Genomic DNA, 21,141 nt, shown 5'->3' with positions numbered 1-21,141 from the left:
AGGAGAGGAGAGGAGAGGAGAGGAGAGGAGAGGAAAGGAAAGGAAAGGAAAGGAAAGGAAAGGAAAGGAAAGGAAAGGAAAGGAAAGGAAAGGAAAGGAAAGGAGAAGAGAGGAGAGGAGAGGAAGGAAAGGAGAGGAAATGAGAGGAGAGGCAAGGAGATGAGAGGAGATTAAAGAAGAGGAAATGAGAGGAATGGAGGGGAGGGTTGGAAAGGAGAGGCATGGAAATGAGATGAAAGGAAAGGAGATGAAAGGATAGGAGAGGAAAGGAGAAGAGAGGAAAGGAGGGGAGAGGAGTGGAGAGGAAAGGAGAGGAGTGGAGAGAATAGGAAAGGAGAGGAGAGGAAAAGAGGGGAGGGGAGGGGAGGGGAGTGGAGAGGAAAGGAGAGGAAAGGAGAGGAGAGGACAGAAGAGGAGCTGAAAGGAGGAGAGCGGAAAGGAGGGGAGATGGGTGGAGAGGAAAGGAGAGGAAGGAGTGGAGAGGAAAGAAGAGGAGAGACAAGGCGATGAGAGGTAAATAAAGGAGAAGAGAGGAGAGGAAAGGAGGTGATAGGAGAGAATATGAAAGCAGAGGAGAGGAAAGGAAAGGAGAAAAGAGGAAAGGAGGGTAGAGGGATGGAGAGGAAAGGAGAGGAGAGGAAAGAAGAGGAGCGGAAAGGAGGTGAGAAGAAAGGAGAGGAAGTAAAGGAAAGGAAACGAGATGAGAGGAAACGAGAGGAAAGAAGAGGAGAGGAAAGGAGGGGAGAGGAAAGGAAAGGAAAGGATAAGAAAGGAGAGGAGAGGAGAGGAGAGGAGGAGAGGAGAGGAGAGGAGAGGAGAGGAGAGGAGAGGAGAGGAGAGGAGAGGAGAGGAGAGGAGAGGAGAGGAGAGGAGAGGAGAGGAGAGGATAGGAAAGGAGAGGAGAGGATAGGAAAGGAGAGAAAAAAAGAGTTGAAGAGAGGAAAGGAGAGGAGAGGAAAGGAGAGGAAAGGAGAGCAAAGGAAAGGAGAGGAGAGGAGAGGAGAGGAGAGGAGAGGAGAGGAGAGGAGAGGAGAGGAGAGGAGAGGAAAGGAGAGGAGAGGAGAGGAGAGGAGAGGAGAGGAGAGGAGAGGAGAGGAGAGGAGAGGAGAGGAAATGAGAGGAAAGGAAAAGAAAAGAGAGGAAAGAAGAGGAAAGGAGAGGAGAGGAAAGGAGAGCCAATGAGAGGAGAGGAAAGGAGAGCCAATGAAAGGAGGGGAGAGGAAAAAGAAAAGAAAGGAGAGGAAAGGAGAGGCAAGGAGAAGAGAGGAAAGGAGTGGAAGGAAAGGAGAGGAAATGAGAGGAGAGGAGAGGAAAGGAGGGGAGAGGAAAGGAGAGGAGAGGAGAGGAGAGGAGAGGAGAGGAGAGGAGAGGAGAGGAGAGGAGAGGAGAGGAGAGGAGAGGAGAGGAGAGGAGAGGAGAGGAGAGGAGAGGAAAGGAAATTAAAGGATAGGAAAGGAAAGGAGATGAGAAGAAACGAGAGGAAAGGAGAGGAGAGGAAAGGAAAGTAAAGGAGTAGAGAAGGAAAGGAGGAGAAAGGAGAGGAAAGGAAGAGGAGAGGAGAGGAGAGGAGAGGAGAGGAGAGGAGAGGAGAGGAGAGGAGAGGAGAGGAGAGGAGAGGAGAGGAAAGGAGAGGAGAGGAGAAAAGAGGAGAGGAGAGGAAAGGAAAGGAAAGGAAAGGAGAGGAGAGGAAAGAAGAGGAGAGATAAAGAGGAAAGGAAAGGAGAGAAGAGGTAAGGAGAGGCAAGGAGAGGAAAGGGGAGGAAATGAAAGGAGATGGAAGGATAGAAAATGAGAGGAGAGGAAAGGAGGGGAGAGGAAGGAAAGGAAAGGATAAGAAAGGAAAGGAGAGGAGAGTAAAGGAGAGGAAGGAGAGGAGAGGAGAGGAAAGGAGAGAAAAGGAGAGGAGAGGAGAGGAGAGGAGAGGAAAGGAAAGGAAAGGAGAAGAGAGGAAATGAGAGGAAAGGAAAAGAGAGGAAAGGAGAGGAGAGGAAAGGAGAGCCAATGAGAGGAGAGGAAATGAGAGCCAAGGAAAGGAGGGGAGAGGAAAGGAGAGCCAATGAGAAGAGAGGAAAGGAGTGGAAGGAAAGGAGAGGAAATGAAAGGAGAGGCAAGGAGTTGAGAGGAGAGGAAAGAAGAGGAAATGAGAGGAATGGAGGGGAGGATTGGAAAGGAGAGGAATGGAACGGAGATGAAAGGAAAGGAGATGAAAGGATAGGAGAGGAAAGGAGAAGAGAAGAGAGGAAAGGAGGGGAGAGGAGTGGAGAGGAAAGGAGAGGAAATTAGAGAATAGGAAAGGAGAGGAGAGGAAAGAAGAGGAGAGGCAAGGAGAGGAAAAGAAAGGAGAAGAGAGGAGGGGAAAGGAGGTGATAGGAGAGAATATGAAAGCAGAGGAGAGGAAAGGAAAGGAGAAAAGAGGAAAGGAGTGGATAGGAAAAGAGAGGATAGGAAAGGAGAGGATAAGAAAGGAGAGGCAAGGAGAGGAGAGGAGAGGAGAGGAAAGGGAGGCAAGGAGAAGAGAGGAAAGGAGAGGAGAGGAAAGGAAAGGATAGGAAAGGAGAGGTTAAGAAAGGAGAGGATGGAGAGGAGAGGAAAGTTAAGGAGAGGAAGGGAAAGGAAAGGAGAGGAAAAGAAAAGAGTGGAGAGGAAACGAGAAGAGAGGAGAGGAAAGGAGGTGAAAGGAGAGAAGGTGAAAGGAGAGGAAAGGAGAAAAGAGGAAAATGAGGGGAGAGGGATGGAGAGGGAAGGAGAGGAAAGGAGAGGAGAGGAAAGAAGAGGAGTGGAAAGGAGGGGAGATGAAATGAGAGGAAAGGAGAGGAAAGGAAAGGAGACGAGAGGAAGGAAAGGAAAGGATAAGAAAGGAAAGGAGAGGAGAGTAAAGGAGAGGAAGGAGAGGAGAGGAGAGGAGAGGAGAGGAGAGGAGAGGAGAGGAGAGGAGAGGAGAGGAGAGGAGAGGAGAGGAGAGGAGAGGAGAGGACAGGAAGGAGAGGAGAGGATAGGAAAGGAGAGAAAAGAAGAGTTGAAGAGAGGCAATGAGAGGAGAGGAAAGAAGAGGATATGAGAGGCAAGGAGAGGAGAGGAGAGGAGAGGAGAGGAGAGGAGAGGAGAGGAGAGGAGAGGAGAGAAGATGAAAGGAGAGGAGAGGAAAGGAAAGGACAGGAAAGGGGAAAAGAGGAAAAGGAGGGGAGAGGGATGGAGAGGAAAGAAGAGGAGCGGAAAGGAGGTGAGAGGAAAGGAGAGGAAAGGAGAGGAAAGGAAAGGAAACGAGATGAGAGGAAACGAGAGGAAAGAAGAGGAGAGGAAAGGAGGGGAGAGGAAAGGAAAGGAAAGGATAAGAAAGGAGAGGAGAGGAGGGTAGAGGAAAGGAGAGGAGAGGAGAGGAGAGGAGAGGGGAGGCGAGGAGAGGAGAGGAGAGGAGAGGAGAGGAGAGGAGAGGAGAGGAGAGGAGAGGAGAGGAGAGGAGAGGAAAAGAGAGAAAAGAAGAGTTGAAGAGAGGAAAGGAGAGGAGAGGAAAGAAGAGGAGAGGAGAGGAAAGGAGAGGAAAGGAGAGAAAAGGAAATGAGAGGAGAGGAGAGGAGAGGAGAGGAGAGGAGAGGAGAGGAGAGGAAAGGAAAGGAAAGGAAAGGAAAGGAAAGGAAAGGAAAGGAAAGGAAAGGAAAGGAGAAGAGAGGAGAGGAGAGGAAGGAAAGGAGAGGAAATGAGAGGAGAGGCAAGGAGATGAGAGGAGATTAAAGAAGAGGAAATGAGAGGAATGGAGGGGAGGGTTGGAAAGGAGAGGCATGGAAATGAGATGAAAGGAAAGGAGATGAAAGGATAGGAGAGGAAAGGAGAAGAGAGGAAAGGAGGGGAGAGGAGTGGAGAGGAAAGGAGAGGAGTGGAGAGAATAGGAAAGGAGAGGAGAGGAAAAGAGGGGAGGGGAGGGGAGGGGAGTGGAGAGGAAAGGAGAGGAAAGGAGAGGAGAGGACAGAAGAGGAGCTGAAAGGAGGAGAGCGGAAAGGAGGGGAGATGGGTGGAGAGGAAAGGAGAGGAAGGAGTGGAGAGGAAAGAAGAGGAGAGACAAGGCGATGAGAGGTAAATAAAGGAGAAGAGAGGAGAGGAAAGGAGGTGATAGGAGAGAATATGAAAGCAGAGGAGAGGAAAGGAAAGGAGAAAAGAGGAAAGGAGGGTAGAGGGATGGAGAGGAAAGGAGAGGAGAGGAAAGAAGAGGAGCGGAAAGGAGGTGAGAAGAAAGGAGAGGAAGTAAAGGAAAGGAAACGAGATGAGAGGAAACGAGAGGAAAGAAGAGGAGAGGAAAGGAGGGGAGAGGAAAGGAAAGGAAAGGATAAGAAAGGAGAGGAGAGGAGAGGAGAGGAGGAGAGGAGAGGAGAGGAGAGGAGAGGAGAGGAGAGGAGAGGAGAGGAGAGGAGAGGAGAGGAGAGGAGAGGAGAGAGGAGAGGATAGGAAAGGAGAGGAGAGGATAGGAAAGGAGAGAAAAAAAGAGTTGAAGAGAGGAAAGGAGAGGAGAGGAAAGGAGAGGAAAGGAGAGCAAAGGAAAGGAGAGGAGAGGAGAGGAGAGGAGAGGAGAGGAGAGGAGAGGAGAGGAGAGGAGAGGAGAGGAAAGGAGAGGAGAGGAGAGGAGAGGAGAGGAGAGGAGAGGAGAGGAGAGGAGAGGAGAGGAGAGGAGAGGAGAGGAAATGAGAGGAAAGGAAAGGAAAAGAAAAGAGAGGAAAGAAGAGGAAAGGAGAGGAGAGGAAAGGAGAGCCAATGAGAGGAGAGGAAAGGAGAGCCAATGAAAGGAGGGGAGAGGAAAAAGAAAAGAAAGGAGAGGAAAGGAGAGGCAAGGAGAAGAGAGGAAAGGAGTGGAAGGAAAGGAGAGGAAATGAGAGGAGAGGAGAGGAAAGGAGGGGAGAGGAAAGGAGAGGAGAGGAGAGGAGAGGAGAGGAGAGGAGAGGAGAGGAGAGGAGAGGAGAGGAGAGGAGAGGAGAGGAGAGGAGAGGAGAGGAGAGGAGAGGAAAGGAAATTAAAGGATAGGAAAGGAAAGGAGATGAGAAGAAACGAGAGGAAAGGAGAGGAGAGGAAAGGAAAGTAAAGGAGTAGAGAAGGAAAGGAGGAGAAAGGAGAGGAAAGGAAAGGAGAGGAGAGGAGAGGAGAGGAGAGGAGAGGAGAGGAGAGGAGAGGAGAGGAGAGGAGAGGAAAGGAGAGGAGTGGAGAGGAGAGAAGAGGAGAGGAAAGGAAAGGAGAGCAAAGGAGAGGAGAGGAAAGGAGTGGAGAGGGGAGGAGAGTAGAGGAAAGTAAAGAAGAGGAGAGGAAAGGAGAGGAAATGAGAGGAGTGGAAATGAGAGGAGAGGAGAGGAGAGGAAAGGAGGGGAGAGGAAAGGAGAGGAGAGGAGAGGAGAGGAGAGGAGAGGAGAGGAGAGGAGAGGAGAGGAGAGGAGAGGAGAGGAGAGGAGAGGAGAGGAGAGGAAATGAGAAGGTATGAGAGGAGAGGAAAGGAAAGGAGAGGAAAGAAGAGGAAAGGAGAGTAAAGGAAAGGAGAGGACAAGAAAGGAGAGGCAATGAGAGGAGAGGAGAGGAAGGAGAGGCGAGGAGAGGAGAGGAAAGGAGGGGAGAGGATAGGAGGGTAGGGGAAAGGAGAGAAAGGAGGGGCAAGGAGAAGAGAGGAAAGAAGAGAAGAGGAAAGGAGAAGAAAGGAGAGGAGAGGCAAGGAGAGGAGAGGAGAGGCGAGTAGAGGAAAGAAGAGGAGAGGAAATGAGGGGAGAGGAAGGAGAGGAAAGGAGAGGCAAGGAGCAGAGAGAAAAGGAGAGGAGAGGAAAGGAGAGGAGAGGCAAGGAGAGGGGAGGCAAGGAGATGAGTGGATAGGAAAGGAGAGGAAAGGAGAGGAGAGGAAAATAGAGGAAAGGAGAGGAGAGGAAAGGAGAGGCAAGGAAAGGCAAGGAGAGGAAAGGAAAGGAAAGGAGAGGAAAGGAGAAGAGAAGAAAGGAGTGGAGAGGAGAGGAGAGGGAAGGAGAGGGACGGAGAGGGAAGGAGGAGAGGGATGAAAAGGAGGTGAAATGAGAGGAGATGAAAGGAAAGGAGAGGAGAGGAAAGGAAAGTAGAGGAGAGGAAAGAAGAGGAGAGGAAAGGAAAGGAGAGGAAAGAAGAGGAGAGGTAAGGAGGGCAGAGAGATGGAGAGGAAAGGAAAGGAGAAAAAAGGAAAGGAGAGGAGAGGTAAGGAGAGGAAAGGAGAGGAAAGGAAAGGAGAGGGAAGGAGAGGAAATGAGAGGAGAGGAGAGGAGAGGAGAGGAGAGGAGAGGAGAGGAGAGGAGAGGAGAGGAAAGGAAAGGAGAGGAGAGGAGAGGAAAGGAGTGGAGAGGAGAGGAGAGGAGAGGAGAGGAGAGGAGAGGAGAGGAGAGGAAAGGAAAGGAAAGGAAAGGAAAGGAAAGGAAAGGAAAGGAAAGGAAAGGAAAGGAAAGGAAAGGAGAAAGGAGAGGAGCGGCAAGAAGAGGAGAGGAGAGGAGAGGCGAGTAGAGGAAAGAAGAGGAGAGGAAAGGAGGGGAGAGGAAAATAAAGGATAGGAAAGGAAAGGAAAGGAGATGAGAAGAAACGAGAGGAAAGAAGAGGAGAGGAAGGAAAGTAAAGGAGATGAGATGAAAGGAGAAGAATGGAGAGGAAAGGAGAGGAGAGGAGAGGAGAAGAGAGGAGAGGAGAGGAGAGGAGAGGAGAGGAAAGGAAAGGAGAGGAGAGGAGAGGAAAGGAGTGGAGAGGAGAGGAGAGGAGAGGAGAGGAGAGGAGAGGAGAGGAGAGGAGAGGAGAGGAGAGGAGAGGAAAGGAAAGGAAAGGAAAGGAGGAGAAAGGAGAGGAGCGGCAAGGAGAGGAGAGGAGAGGCGAGTAGAGTAAAGAAGAGGAGAGGAAAGGAGGGGAGAGGAAGGAGAGGAAAGGAGAGGCAAGGAGCACAGAGGAAAGGAGAGGAGAGGAAAGGAGAGGAGAGGCAAGGAGAAGAGAGGCAAGGAGATGAGTGGAGAGGAAAGGAGAGGAAAGGAGAGGAGAGGAAAATAGAGGAAAGGAGAGGAGAGTAAAGGAGAGGCAAAGAGAGGAAAGTAAAGGAAAGGAGAGGAGAAGAAAGGAGTGGAGAGGAGAGGGAAGGAGAGGAAAGGAGGAGAGCAATGAAAGGGAGATGAAAGGAGATGAGATGAAAGGAAAGGAAAGGAAAGGAGAGGAGAGGAGAGGAGAGGAGTGGAGAGGAGAGGAGAGGAGAGGAGAGGAGAGGAGAGGAGAGGAAAGGAAAGGAAAGGAAAGGAAAGGAGAGGAAAGGAGAGGAGAGGAAAGGAGTGGAGAGGAGAGGAGAGGAGAGTAGAGGAAAGTAAAGAAGAGGAGAGGAAAGGAGAGGAAATGAGAGGAGAGGAAATGAGAGCAGAGGAGAGGAGAGGAGAGGAGAGGAGAGGAGAGGAGAGGAGAGGAAAGGAGGGGAGGGGAGAGGAGAGGAGAGGAAAGGAGAGGAAAGAAGAGGAGAGGTAAGGAGGGCAGAGAGATGGAGAGGAAAGGAAAGGAGAAAAAGGAAAGGAGAGGAGAGGTAAGGAGAGGAAAGGAGAGGAAAGGAAAGGAGAGGGAAGGAGAGGAAATGAGAGGAGAGGAGAGGAGAGGAGAGGAGAGGAGAGGAGAGGAGAGGAGAGGAGAGGAGAGGAGAGGAGAGGAAAGGAAAGGAGAGGAGAGGAGAGGAAAGGAGTGGAGAGGAGAGGAGAGGATAGGAGAGGAGAGGAGAGGAAAGGAAAGGAAAGGAAAGGAAAGGAAAGGAAAGGAAAGGAGGAGAAAGGAGAGGAGCGGCAAGAAGAGGAGAGGAGAGGAGAGGCGAGTAGAGGAAAGAAGAGGAGAGGAAAGGAGGGGAGAGGAAAATAAAGGATAGGAAAGGAAAGGAAAGGAGATGAGAAGAAACGAGAGGAAAGAAGAGGAGAGGAAGGAAAGTAAAGGAGATGAGATGAAAGGAGAAGAAAGGAGAGGAAAGGAGAGGAGAGGAGAGGAGAAGAGAGGAGAGGAGAGGAGAGGAGAGGAGAGGAGAGGAGAGGAGAGGAAAGGAAAGGAAAGGAGAGGAGAGGAGAGGAAAGGAGTGGAGAGGAGAGGAGAGGAGAGGAGAGGAGAGGAGAGGAGAGGAGAGGAGAGGAGAGGAGAGGAGAGGAGAGGAGAGGAAAGGAAAGGAAAGGAAAGGAGGAGAAAGGAGAGGAGCGGCAAGGAGAGGAGAGGAGATGCGAGTATAGGAAAGAAGAGGAGAGGAAAGGAGGGGAGAGGAAGGAGAGGAAAGGAGAGGCAAGGAGCACAGAGGAAAGGAGAGGAGAGGAAAGGAGAGGAGAGGCAAGGAGAAGAGAGGCAAGGAGATGAGTGGAGAGGAAAGGAGAGGAAAGGAGAGGAGAGGAAAATAGAGGAAAGGAGAGGAGAGTAAAGGAGAGGCAAAGAGAGGAAAGTAAAGGAAAGGAGAGGAGAAGAAAGGAGTGGAGAGGAGAGGGAAGGAGAGGAAAGGAGGAGAGCAATGAAAGGGAGATGAAAGGAGATGAGATGAAAGGAAAGGAAAGGAAAGGAGAGGAGAGGAGAGGAGTGGAGAGGAGAGGAGAGGAGAGGAGAGGAGAGGAGAGGAGAGGAGAGGAGAGGAGAGGAGAGGAGAGGAGAGGAGAGGAAAGGAAAGGAAAGGAAAGGAGAGGAAAGGAGAGGAGAGGAGAGGAAAGGAGTGGAGAGGAGAGGAGAGGAGAGTAGAGGAAAGTAAAGAAGAGGAGAGGAAAGGAGAGGAAATGAGAGGAGAGGAAATGAGAGGAGAGGAGAGGAGAGGAGAGGAGAGGAGAGGAAAGGAGGGGAGGGGAGAGGAGAGGAGAGGAGAGGAGAGGAGAGGAGAGGAGAGGAGAGGAGAGGAGAGGAGAGGAGAGGAGAGGAGAGGAGAGGAGAGGGAAGGAGAGGGAATGAGAGGAGAAGAACGGAGAGGAGAGGAGAGGAGAGGAAAGGAGAGGAAAGGAAAGGAAAGGAGAGCAAAGGAGAGGAGAGGAAAGGAGTGGAGAGGAGAGGAGAGTAGAGGAAAGTAAAGAAGAGGAGAGGAGAGGAAAGGAGAGGAAATGAGAGGAGAGGAAATGAGAGGAGAGGAGAGGAGAGGAAAGGAGGGGAGAGGAAAGGAGAGGAGAGGAGAGGAGAGGAGAGGAGAGGAGAGGAGAGGAGAGGAGGAAAGGAAAGGAAAGGAAAGGAAAGGAAAGGAAAGGAAAGGAGAGGAGAGGAGAGGAGAGGAGAGGAGAGGAGAGGAGAGGAGAGGAGAGGAGAGGAGAGGAGAGGAAAGGAAGGGAGGGGAGAGGAAAGGAGAGGAGAGGAAAGGAGAGGAAAGCAGAGGAAAGTAAAGAAGAGGAGATGAAAGGAGAGGAAATGAGAGGAGAGGAAATGAGAAGAGAGGAGAGGAAAGAAGAGGAGAGGAAAGGAGGGGAGAGGAAAGTAGAGGAAAGTAAAGGAGGGGAGAGGAAAGTAGAGGAAAGTAAAGGAGGGGAGAGGAAAGGAGCAATCAAACAGTGCTTTCAATTAGGCTTGCGAACATGTCTCTCTTTCTGTTTCTCCCATCTAAAATAAATGAGCCAATCCATATTCACCTCCCACTGGCTTTTGCAGGTCGCCATTGATTTTGGTAGAAAGTTTATTAAATGTGTGCCCAGCTAAGATTATTTGCTTCTGTTGGTTGGATAAATGAAAGCCTTTGCATAAGCAAATGAGAAGAGTAATTAATGTTAGATAGGTTACCATTGCCCGCAGCCGGAGGCGAAAAAGGTTCGCCACGTTTTGTAGCTTCCCAATTGAATATTGAACAATTCATCCCCTCAAATATATTGACACAACTGTCAGAAGAATTGGAGTCAACATGAGCCAGCATCCCTGTGGAACGCTTTTCACACCTTGTACAGTCCATGCCCCAACAAATTGAGGCTGTTCTGAGGGCAAAAGTGGGGGTGCAACTGAATATTAGGAAGGTGTTCCTACTGTTTGGTATACTCAGTGTATAACCCAATACTACATAATAATGTCCTATATGCTACAGCTGAAAACGGTTGGAACAGAAAAATATTGGATTGGAACATAATGCTGTTCCAATCCGCACATGACATGACTCTAAGATGACGTGTGCAGTGAGTTCGGTTGGAGCTGGAGCTTATTGGGTGCATCTCCCCGCATTCTTTATTTTTTGAGCTTTCGGGAACGCCTGTGGCACATCATGGGAGGCAGAAGCCAAATCGGGGACAGGGTGTATCTGATTTGGTGTTTCATGGAGCCTCTATTATCGGACTTTATATTCCTTTTTAACTAACGGTCGATATTAGAGTGTCTGTTTTTCGACAGGCTGTGTTTCTTGAACTCTTGCTGATATTTATCTGTGTCAAAGACTTAGGAAAGACACAGTAGCCTACTTTAAAAGTGTATCGCTCATCGCAGTGTTGGCTAATTGTTGCTAGTGGGGAATCATGCGTTAAGCACTGGGAACTCTCCAGTGCCGCTCTCCATAGACACATGTACTGAAGACTCATTGAAGAGAAAGACCACAGGGGGTTACTATGAATCATGTCTCGGGACTCTGTGTGTCCATGGGATTTAGTCAAACGATACTCAAGAAAAAAAGGTAAACCTAAAGCTGGTTTGTGGTCATAGGGCCATAGACTAAAAATAAAGGATGTATCCGTTCAACTGCCATCAACTAAACCGTCCACGAATGTTTCATAACAGAATATCACCTCAAGTTTGACTGTTGATGTTTCTTCACTGAATATTATTTTTCACCGGTGGTGTCCTCTTCAGGCTCTTCTCTCCTCCGCTGTAGCCTACGTTGGTGGTGGTGGTAGCTATGCTGCATGGGACACTATAATCTCCGGGATAGCATAGTACAGCATGTTCTCAGCACTGGTCCACAGATCCGATGCGATGTGCTGCCAGTGTCTGTTCTCGACTATCACTGGCTCATTAGGACTGCAGCTCCACGTTAGACTAGCATCAGATAGCCTGTCATGGGAAGATAGATTGAGGAGTTGAGTAGGGTAAGGGTAAGAGGGGGAATAATGAACGACATGCGTCCTCAGCAAATCGCAATGACTTTATATGTGTAGTAATTCGACCATGTCAAATGGTAGTGACAGAAAGTGATATAATAGCCTACCGGGATGAGAGGTTTGGTGCAGCGACCCAGCGGAGGGCTCACATATCCGCTCCTATAGCTTTTACAATGGACAAGGGGAACAGGAATAGCCGAACGGATGATTAGATTGGTTTTGTTGCATTACCACTGCTTAATGTAAAGACAATTCGATTGTTTTTGGATTAGGGGTTGATGGGTAGCCTATTGCACTGATGTGGTATGTTCTGGATACCTCCAAAGAAAAGTGATCGGTCCCAATCCAAGGAATAACGAAAGGTTCTATCTAAGTGGGGTTGGTTTTTCTCGGTTGTCCAGGTTAGCCTATACAATTAATGAGAAGGGAGATTGACTTGTGTAAATGTCCTATAACGTTTTTGGAATACGCTCTGAGCCCTTGCAATATCAGTTGAGATTTTCTAAAGATTCTAAAGTGGGACCATAAAATGATTGGATGCCCTGTCTGTCGCGGGGTGGGTCGCTGTCGGAAGCGGTAAGGGTCGCCGTCAGACGCGGTGCTGGTCGCTGTCCGTCACGGTAAAGGTGCTGAAGTCTGGATGATGCCTGGCCAGCGACTGCAAGGCTGCCGCTCCCTCCACATAAACGAAGACAACGGCCGCTTCTTGCTGCTCGCCATCCTGATTGTTCTGTATCTGCTGTGCGGTGCCGCGGTGTTTTCCGCAATAGAGCGGCCTTCGGAGGTGCAGGCGCACAGCAAATGGAACAGAACACTTTTCAACTTCAGCGAGACGTTCAATATCAGCTTGGAGGATCTGAACTCTTTCCTACGGGAGTATGAGACTGCTATTGCCGCGGGGATCCGAGCTGATGCTCTCAGGCCGCGATGGGATTTTACAGGGGCTTTTTATTTTGTTGGGACTGTGGTGTCAACTATTGGTGAGTATAAGAATCGATCTTATCAGTGATGTAATGCATTCCTGTCATTCAGACACAAAGTGTGAAAAGTGGTGGCAGATATGAGACAGAAACAAACACATGCGAGCGTCAGTCTAAATTAATTAATGAACAAGCTAAAAATCCTGCTTTGCTCACAAGAGAGCGTGTACAATATCACACTACTCTTCGCGAATTTGCTGTACTTACTATGGCAACATATCCTTCCATTCGTTAGATATTTAATGATTTTATGTACATTTCAATTAAGGTTTGTATCTTATCATTGCTATTAGCTATGCATGGACAGTATCCACAGATGTTCTCCAAATCGTTATGTTTTGTTTACAGTACAGTTAGGCACCATAATACATAACTGTATTGCTTTCAGTTTCAGTGTATAGGATTTTCACTGACCTTGTAGGAACCATCTTCATATCTCCATAAACAATATATGTGTGCAGTGAGATGTGTGAGATTGCTTCAGCATTGCATATGTTGGTTAAACATATGGAGAGATTAGGGGCAGCAGACAGTGGTGAACCATGGAGGGGTTTCCTCACCCAGAAAGGTGGGACATTACATTGCCATAGAATTGTTAGAACACAGATTTTAAACGCCTGTTATCTTGTCCTAAAAGAAACCCAATCAATATGTAGTATGTAGAGACAGAAGCCCTCATGATAGACCTGCTTTATATGGATGACATGCATCAGCACTACTACAACGTGTCAGCAGCCTCAGACTCCAGATTCCACTGGCTTTCGTTAGGACGTTGTCATAATAGACCCACTCTATGTGTATATCATCACTTACTAGACCTACTGTAAATGGATGTATCAACACTGATCCTGCACCATGTCAAATCCCCACATCAGCATCCACCTCAGCCTCAGAATTATTTCTCCAGATATTATTGCTAGACCATCAATGATACTCCTCCTTATACAGTCGTGGTTAAAAGTTTTGAGAATGACACAAATATTAATTTTCACAAAGTCTGCTGCCTCAGTTTTTATGATGGCAATTTGCATATACTCCAGAATGTTATGAAGAGTGATCAGATGAATTGCAATTAACTGCCAAGTCCCTCTTTGACATGAAAATGAACTTAATTTCCAAAAAACATTTCCACTGCATTTCAACCCTGCCACAAAAGGACCAGCTGACATGTCAGTGATTCTCTCATTAACACAGGTGAGAGTGTTGATCAGGACAAGGCTGGAGATCACTCTGTCATGCTGATTGAGTTATAATAACAGATTGGAAGCTTTAAAAGGAGGGTGGTGCTTGAAATCCTTGTTCTTCCTCTGTTAACCATGGTTACCTGCAAGGAAACACGTGCCGTCATCATTGCTTTGCACAAAAAGGTCTTCACAGGCAAGGATATTGCTGCTAGTAAGATTGCACCTAAATCAACCATTTATCGGATTATCAATAACTTCAAGGAGAGAGGTTTAATTGTTGTGAAGAAGGCTTCAGGGCACCCAAGAATGTCCAGCAAGCGCCGGGACCATCTCATTTTACATATTTACATTTACATTTTAGTCATTTAGCAGACGCTCTTATCCAGAGCGACTTACAGTTAGTGAATACATATATATTTTTTTTTATACTGGCCCCCCGTGCGAATCGAACCCACAACCCTGGCGTTGCAAACGCCATGCTCTATCAACTGAGCTACATCCCTGCCGGCCATTCCCTCCCCTACCCTGGACGACGCTGGGCCAATTGTGCGCCGCCCATGAGTCTCCCGGTCGCGACAGAGCCTGGATTCGAACCAGGATCTCTAGTGGCACAGTTAGCACTGCGATGCAGTGCCTTAGACCACTGCGCCACTCAGGAGACTAGTTGATTCAGCTGCGGGATCAGGGCACCACCAGTGCAGAGCTTGCTCAGGAATGGCAGCAGGCAGGTGTGAGTGCATCTGCACGCACAGTGAGGCAAAGACTTTTGGAGGATGGCCTGGTGTCAAGAAGGGCAGCGAGGAAGCCACTTCTCTCCAGGAAATCATCAGGGACAGACTGATATTCTGCAAAAGGTAAAGGGATTGGACTTTTTGGAGAAATGTCCTCTGGTCTGATGAAACAAAAATATAACTGTTTGGCCGTAATGACCATTGTTATGTTTGGAGGAAAAATGGGAACGTTTGCAAGCCGAAGAACACCATCCCAACCGTGAAGCACGGGGGTGGCAGCATCATGCTGTGGGGGTGCTTTGCTGCAGGAGGGACTGGTGCACTTCACAAAATAGATGGCATCATGAGGAAGGAAAATTATGTGGATATATTGAAGCAACATCTCAAGACATCAGTCAGGAAGTTAAAGCTTGGTCGCAAATGGGTCTTCCAAATGGACAATGACCCCAAGCATACTTCCAAAGTTGTGGCAAAATGGCTTAAGGACAACAAAGTCAAGGTATTGGAGTGGCCATCACAAAGCCCTGACCTCAATCCTATAGAAAATGTGTGTGCAGAACTAAAAAACTGTGTGCGAGCAAGGAGGGTTATAAACCAGACTCAGTTACACCAGGTCTGTAAGGAGGAATGGGCCAAAATTCACCCAACTTATTGTGGGAAGCTTGTGGAAGGCTACCCGAAACGTTTGACCCAAGTTAAACAATTTAAAGGCAATGCTACCAAATTCTAATTGAGTGTATGTAAACTTCTGACCCATTGGGAATGTGATGCAAGAAATAAAAGCTGAAATAAATCATTCTCTCTACTACTATTCTGACATTTCACATTCTTAAAATAAAGTGGTGATCTTAATTGACCTAAGAAAGGGAATTCTTACTAGGATTAAATGTCAGGAATTGTGAAAAACTGAGTTTAAATGTATTTGGCTAAGGTGTATGTAAACTTCCGACTTCAACTGTATAGTGCATGATGACTGATCCACCGGTGTGTAAATTGACCAAATCGGCAGCCTCATATTGTCATGCCAGACTAAACCTTCTGTACAGGCAAAGTTAGCATGCAGGCTGGTACAGTATACACACACACACACACACACACACACAGTACAGGAAATTCTGGAAACCAGGCTGGTAAAGTATAATATGAATCACAACTCATCCTCCATGTAAAATGGCTGCGTCATCATCTTGTTCCTTCAGCCTCACAATCCTATTTTTTTCCACTGGCTTTCACCCAGAACACCAGATTAGCAATTTTTCCATTCATGTGTTACATCTTAGCTGTGGAGGAGTCTTTGGCACGCAGGCGACATCCTATTTCTCTGCCATTTGGCTTGGCACAGCTAGCGCTGCTCTCCGTTCAGCTAGCTCTGCTCTCCGTTCAGCTAGCTCTGCTCTCCGTTCAGCTAGCTCTGCTCTCCATTCAGCTAGCTCTGCTCTCCATTCAGCTAGCTCTGCTCTCCGTTCAGCTAACTCTGCTCTCCGTTCAGCTAACTCTGCTCTCATTCAGCTAGCTCTGCTCTCCGTTCAGCTAACTCTGCTCTCCTTCAGCTAGCTCTGCTCTCCGTTCAGCTAGCTCTGCTCTCCGTTCAGCTAGCTGTGCTCTCCATTCAGCTAGCTCTGCTCTCCGTTCAGCTAACTCTGCTCTCCGTTCAGCTAGCTCTGCTCTCCTTCAGCTAGCTCTGCTCTCCGTTCAGCTAGCGCTGCTCTCCTTCAGCTAGCTCTGCTCTCCGTTCAGCTAGCTCTGCTCTCCTTCAGCTAGCTCTGCTCTCCGTTCAGCTAACTCTGCTCTCCGTTCAGCTAGCTCTGCTCTCCGTTCAGCTAACTCTGCTCTCCGTTCAGCTAGCGCTGCTCTCCGTTCAGCTATCTCTGCTCTCCTTCAGCTAGCTCTGCTCTCCGTTCAGCTAGCTCTGCTCTCCGTTCAGCTAACTCTGCTCTCCATTCACCTAGCTCTGCTCTCCATTCAGCTAGCTCTGCTCTCCATTCAGCTAGTTCTGCTCTCCTTCAGCTAGCTCTTCTCTCCGTTCAGCTAGCTCTGCTCTCCATTCAGCTAGCTCTGCTCTCCTTCAGCTAGCTCTGCTCTCCGTTCAGCTAGCTCTGCTCTCCTTCAGCTAGCTCTGCTCTCCGTTCAGCTAGCTCTGCTCTCCGTTCAGCTAACTCTGCTCTCCCTTCAGCTAGCGCTGCTCTCCGTTCAGCTATCTCTGCTCTCCTTCAGCTAGCTCTGCTCTCCGTTCAGCTAGCTCTGCTCTCCGTTCAGCTAACTCTGCTCTCCATTCACCTAGCTCTGCTCTCCATTCAGCTAGCTCTGCTCTCCATTCAGCTAGTTCTGCTCTCCTTCAGCTAGCTCTGCTCTCCGTTCAGCTAACTCTGCTCTCCATTCAGCTAGCTCTGCTCTCCTTCAGCTAGCTCTGCTCTCCGTTCAGCTAGCTCTGCTCTCCTTCAGCTAGCTCTGCTCTCCGTTCAGCTAGCTCTGCTCTCCGTTCAGCTAGCGCTGCTCTCCGTTCAGCTAGCTCTGCTCTCCGTTCAGCTAGCTCTGCTCTCCGTTCAGCTAGCTCTGCTCTCCATTCACTAGCTCTGCTCTCCCTTCAGCTAACTCTGCTCTCCGTTCAGCTAGCTCTGCTCTCCGTTCAGCTAGCTCTGCTCTCCGTTCAGCTAGCTCTGCTCTCCGTTCAGCTAGCTCTGCTCTCCGTTCAGCTAACTCTACTCTCCATTCAGCTAGCTCTGCTCTCCATTCAGCTAGCTCTGCTCTCCATTCAGCTAGCTCTGCTCTCCTTCAGCTAGCTCTGCTCTCCGTTCAGCTAACTCTGCTCTCCGTTCAGCTAGCTCTGCTCTCCGTTCAGCTAACTCTGCTCTCCGTTCAGCTAGCGCTGCTCTCCGTTCAGCTATCTCTGCTCTCCTTCAGCTAGCTCTGCTCTCCGTTCAGCTAGCTCTGCTCTCCGTTCAGCTAACTCTGCTCTCCATTCACCTAGCTCTGCTCTCCATTCAGCTAGCTCTGCTCTCCATTCAGCTAGTTCTGCTCTCCTTCAGCTAGCTCTGCTCTCCGTTCAGCTAGCTCTGCTCTCCGTTCAGCTAACTCTGCTCTCCATTCACCTAGCTCTGCTCTCCATTCAGCTAGCTCTGCTCTCCGTTCAGCTAACTCTGCTCTCCGTTCAGCTAGCGCTGCTCTCCGTTCAGCTATCTCTGCTCTCCTTCAGCTAGCTCTGCTCTCCGTTCAGCTAGCTCTGCTCTCCATTCAGCTAGCTCTGCTCTCCGTTCAGCTAGCTCTGCTCTCCGTTCAGCTAACTCTGCTCTCCATTCAGCTAGCTCTGCTCTCCTTCAGCTAGCTCTGCTCTCCGTTCAGCTATCTCTGCTCTCCTTCAGCTAGCTCTGCTCTCCGTTCAGCTAGCTCTGCTCTCCGTTCAGCTAACTCTGCTCTCCATTCACCTAGCTCTGCTCTCCATTCAGCTAGCTCTGCTCTCCATTCAGCTAGTTCTGCTCTCCTTCAGCTAGCTCTGCTCTCCGTTCAGCTAACTCTGCTCTCCGTTCAGCTAACTCTGCTCTCCATTCACCTAGCTCTGCTCTCCATTCAGCTAGCTCTGCTCTCCATTCAGCTAGCTCTGCTCTCCTTCAGCTAGCTCTGCTCTCCGTTCAGCTAGCTCTGCTCTCCATTCAGCTAGCTCTGCTCTCCCTTCAGCTAACTCTGCTCTCCGTTCAGCTAGCTCTGCTCTCCGTTCAGCTAGCTCTGCTCTCCGTTCAGCTAGCTCTGCTCTCCGTTCAGCTAGCTCTGCTCTCCATTCAGCTAACTCTGCTCTCCGTTCAGCTAACTCTGCTGCTCTCCTTCAGCTAGCTCTGCTCTCCGTTCAGCTAGCGCTGCTCTCCGTTCAGCTATCTCTGCTCTCCGTTCAGCTAGCTCTGCTCTCCGTTCAGCTAGCTGTGCTCTCCATTCAGCTAGCTTTGCTCTCCATTCAGCTGCTCTCCGTTCAGCTAACTCTGCTCTCCGTTCAGCTAGCGCTGCTCTCCTTCAGCTAGCTCTGCTCTCCGTTCAGCTAGCTCTGCTCTCCGTTCAGCTAGCTCTGCTCTCCGTTCAGCTAGCTCTGCTCTCCATTCAGCTAGCTCTGCTCTCCTTCAGCTAGCTCTGCTCTCCGTTCAGCTAGCTCTGCTCTCCATTCAGCTAGCTCTGCTCTCCTTCAGCTAGCTCTGCTCTCCGTTCAGCTAGCTCTGCTCTCCATTCAGCTAGCTCTGCTCTCCTTCAGCTAGCTCTGCTCTCCGTTCAGCTAGCTCTGCTCTCCGTTCAGCTAGCTCTGCTCTCCGTTCAGCTAACTCTGCTCTCCGTTCAGCTAACTCTGCTCTCCATTCAGCTAACTCTGCTCTCCATTCAGCTAGCTCTGCTCTCCATTCTCCATTCTGAGAGGCAATGCACGTATGTCTGTCTAGGACAGGACCCACGGGTGCGTTTCAGGAACATTTTGAGCAATAGGAAAAAGAATGTCAATGAGTATCCCCCTCTGCTCCCCCTCATGTAACATTTACTACTGATAGGTCACTAAAGAGCAACTGTCCCCCCAGTACAGCCTGAGGGTTTGTGACGGCTATGTGGCATATAGCTGATGGTGACTGAGGTCTGATGGATACTGTGTTTGTGTGTATGTGTGTGTGTGCGCATGCGTGCGTGTGTGCGCGTGTGTGTGTGTGTGTGCGTGTGTATCCTGAGGCCTAACGTTCTGTGTATCAAAGATGATGCCCAGTGGGAAACAAGTGGCACAGGATATCCTAATGACATTCTTCTCTGGTTTTAAACAGTTATTCTCGTTCAGAAAAAAATATTTTATTAAGAATGTAAACAACTGGTTTTAGTAATTATGGTATTTGTCATGATGAGATCAAGACGTAATCTGGTCGTGTAATGTATTTTTCTGGTTGCTCAAAAAACTTCTTCATACAACCAGTACACAACCTATCCAACCAGTACACAACCTGTCCAACCAGTACACAACCTGTCCAGCCAGTACACAACCTGTCCAGCCAGTACACATTCTGTCCAGCCAGTACACAACCTGTCCAACCAGTACACAACCTGTCCAGCCAGTACACAACCTGTCCAGCCAGTACACAACCTGTCCAACCAGTACACAACCTGTCCAAACAGTACACAACCTGTCCAACCAGTACACAACCTGTCTAGCCAGTACACAACCTGTCCAACCAACCTGTCCAGCCAGTACACAACCTGTCCAACCAACCTGTCCAGCCAGTACACAACCTGTCCAACCAACCTGTCCAACCAGTACACAACCTGTCCAGCCAGTACACATTCTGTCCAGCCAGTACACAACCTGTCCAACCAGTACACAACCTGTCCAACCAACCTGTCCAGCCAGTACACATTCTGTCCAGCCAGTACACAACCTGTCCAACCAGTACACAACCTGTCCAGCCAGTACACAACCTGTCCAACCAGTACACAACCTGTCCAACCAGTACACAACCTGTCCAGCCAGTACACAACCAGTCCAACCAACCTGTCCAACCAGTACACAACCTGTTCAACCAGTACACAACCTGTCCAGCCAGTACACATTCTGTCCAGCCAGTACACAACCTGTCCAACCAGTACACAACCTGTCCAAGCAGTACACAACCTGTCCAACCAACCTGTCCAGCCAGTACACATTCTGTCCAGCCAGTACACAACCTGTCCAGCCAGTACACAACCTGTCCAGCCAGTACACATTCTGTCCAGCCAGTACACAACCTGTCCAACCAGTACACAACCTGTCCAGCCAGTACACAACCTGTCCAGCCAGTACACAACCTGTCCAACCAGTACACAACCTGTCCAACCAGTTCACAACCTGTCCAACCAGTACACAACCTGTCTAGCCAGTACACAACCTGTCCAACCAACCTGTCCAGCCAGTACACAACCTGTCCAACCAACCTGTCCAGCCAGTACACAACCTGTCCAACCAACCTGTCCAACCAGTACACAACCTGTCCAGCCAGTACACATTCTGTCCAGCCAGTACACAACCTGTCCAACCAGTACACAACCTGTCCAACCAGTACACAACCTGTCCAACCAACCTGTCCAGCCAGTACACATTCTGTCCAGCCAGTACACAACCTGTCCAACCAGTACACAACCTGTCCAGCCAGTACACAACCTGTCCAACCAGTACACAACCTGTCCAACCAGTACACAACCTGTCCAGCCAGTACACAACCAGTCCAACCAACCTGTCCAACCAGTACACAACCTGTTCAACCAGTACACAACCTGTCCAGCCAGTACACAACCTGTCCAACCAACCTGTCCAGCCAGTACACAACTGATCCAACCAGTACACAACCTGTCCAGCCATTACACAACCTGTCCAACCAACCTGTCCAGCCAGTACACAACCTGTCCAGCCAGTACACAACCTGTCCAACCAGTACACAACATGTCCAACCAGTACACAACCTGTCCAACCAGTACACAACCTGTCCAACCAGTACACAACCTGTCCAAACAGTACACAACCTGTCCAAACAGTACACAACCTGTCCAAACAGTACACAACCTGTCCAAACAGTACACAACCTGTCCAGCCAGTACACAACCTGTCCAACCAACCTGTCCAACCAGTACACAACCTGTTCAACCAGTACACAACCTGTCCAGCCAGTACACAACCTGTCCAACCAACCTGTCCAGCCAGTACACAACCTGTCCAGCCAGTACACAACCTGTCCAACCAGTACACAACCTGTCCAGCCAGTACACAACCTGTCCAACCATTACACAACCTGTCCAACCAGTACACAACCTGTCCAACCAGTACACAACCTGTCCAACTAGTACACAACCTGTCCAACCAACCTGTCCAACCAGTACACAACCTGTCCAACCAACCTGTCCAGCCAGTACACAACCTGTCCAGCCAGTACACAACCTGTCCAACCAACCTGTTCAGCCAGTACACAACCTGTCCAACCAACCTGTCCAGCCAGTACACAACCTGTTCATTCCTCGTCTTGGGCCCATTATGAGTGTGTGTGTGTGTGTGTGTGTTTAAATACTTATTTTCTGTGTATTTGAGTATTGGTCTGAATCAGCTACTTCTATTGAAGGTATTTGAAAGTATTTTCAAAGAGTTTCCTAATACATAGCTTACCATTTGAAAGTATTTATTTTCAATACCAAACAGACCTGGTTCAAATGCATGGGAGTATTTGAATATTTGTATAAATACTGTGTAATTGAATGTTTTCAAATACATGTC

At 49.2% G+C, this 21,141-nt stretch overlaps 1 protein-coding gene across 1 annotated transcript in view; it reads left to right on the top strand.

The window, feature by feature from the left end:
- Positions 1 to 11,643: 11,643 nt before the first annotated feature.
- Positions 11,644 to 21,141, top strand: part of LOC311130066 (potassium channel subfamily K member 12-like) — a gene marked incomplete at both ends in the record, with an annotated part of 53,685 nt that continues 44,187 nt past the window's right edge. Inside the window, one exon of the mRNA XM_084162720.1 lies at positions 11,644 to 11,983. Within this exon, the coding sequence (XP_084018846.1) occupies positions 11,644 to 11,983 (340 nt within the window). The remainder of the gene's footprint in view (positions 11,984 to 21,141) is intronic.

Source organism: Coregonus lavaretus (genome assembly GCF_964263955.1).
Source record: "Coregonus lavaretus genome assembly, chromosome: 1".
Taxonomy (NCBI): domain Eukaryota; kingdom Metazoa; phylum Chordata; class Actinopteri; order Salmoniformes; family Salmonidae; genus Coregonus; species Coregonus lavaretus.
The sequence above is the reverse complement of the archived record's forward strand: the minus strand, read 5'-3'. Positions and strand labels throughout refer to the sequence as shown.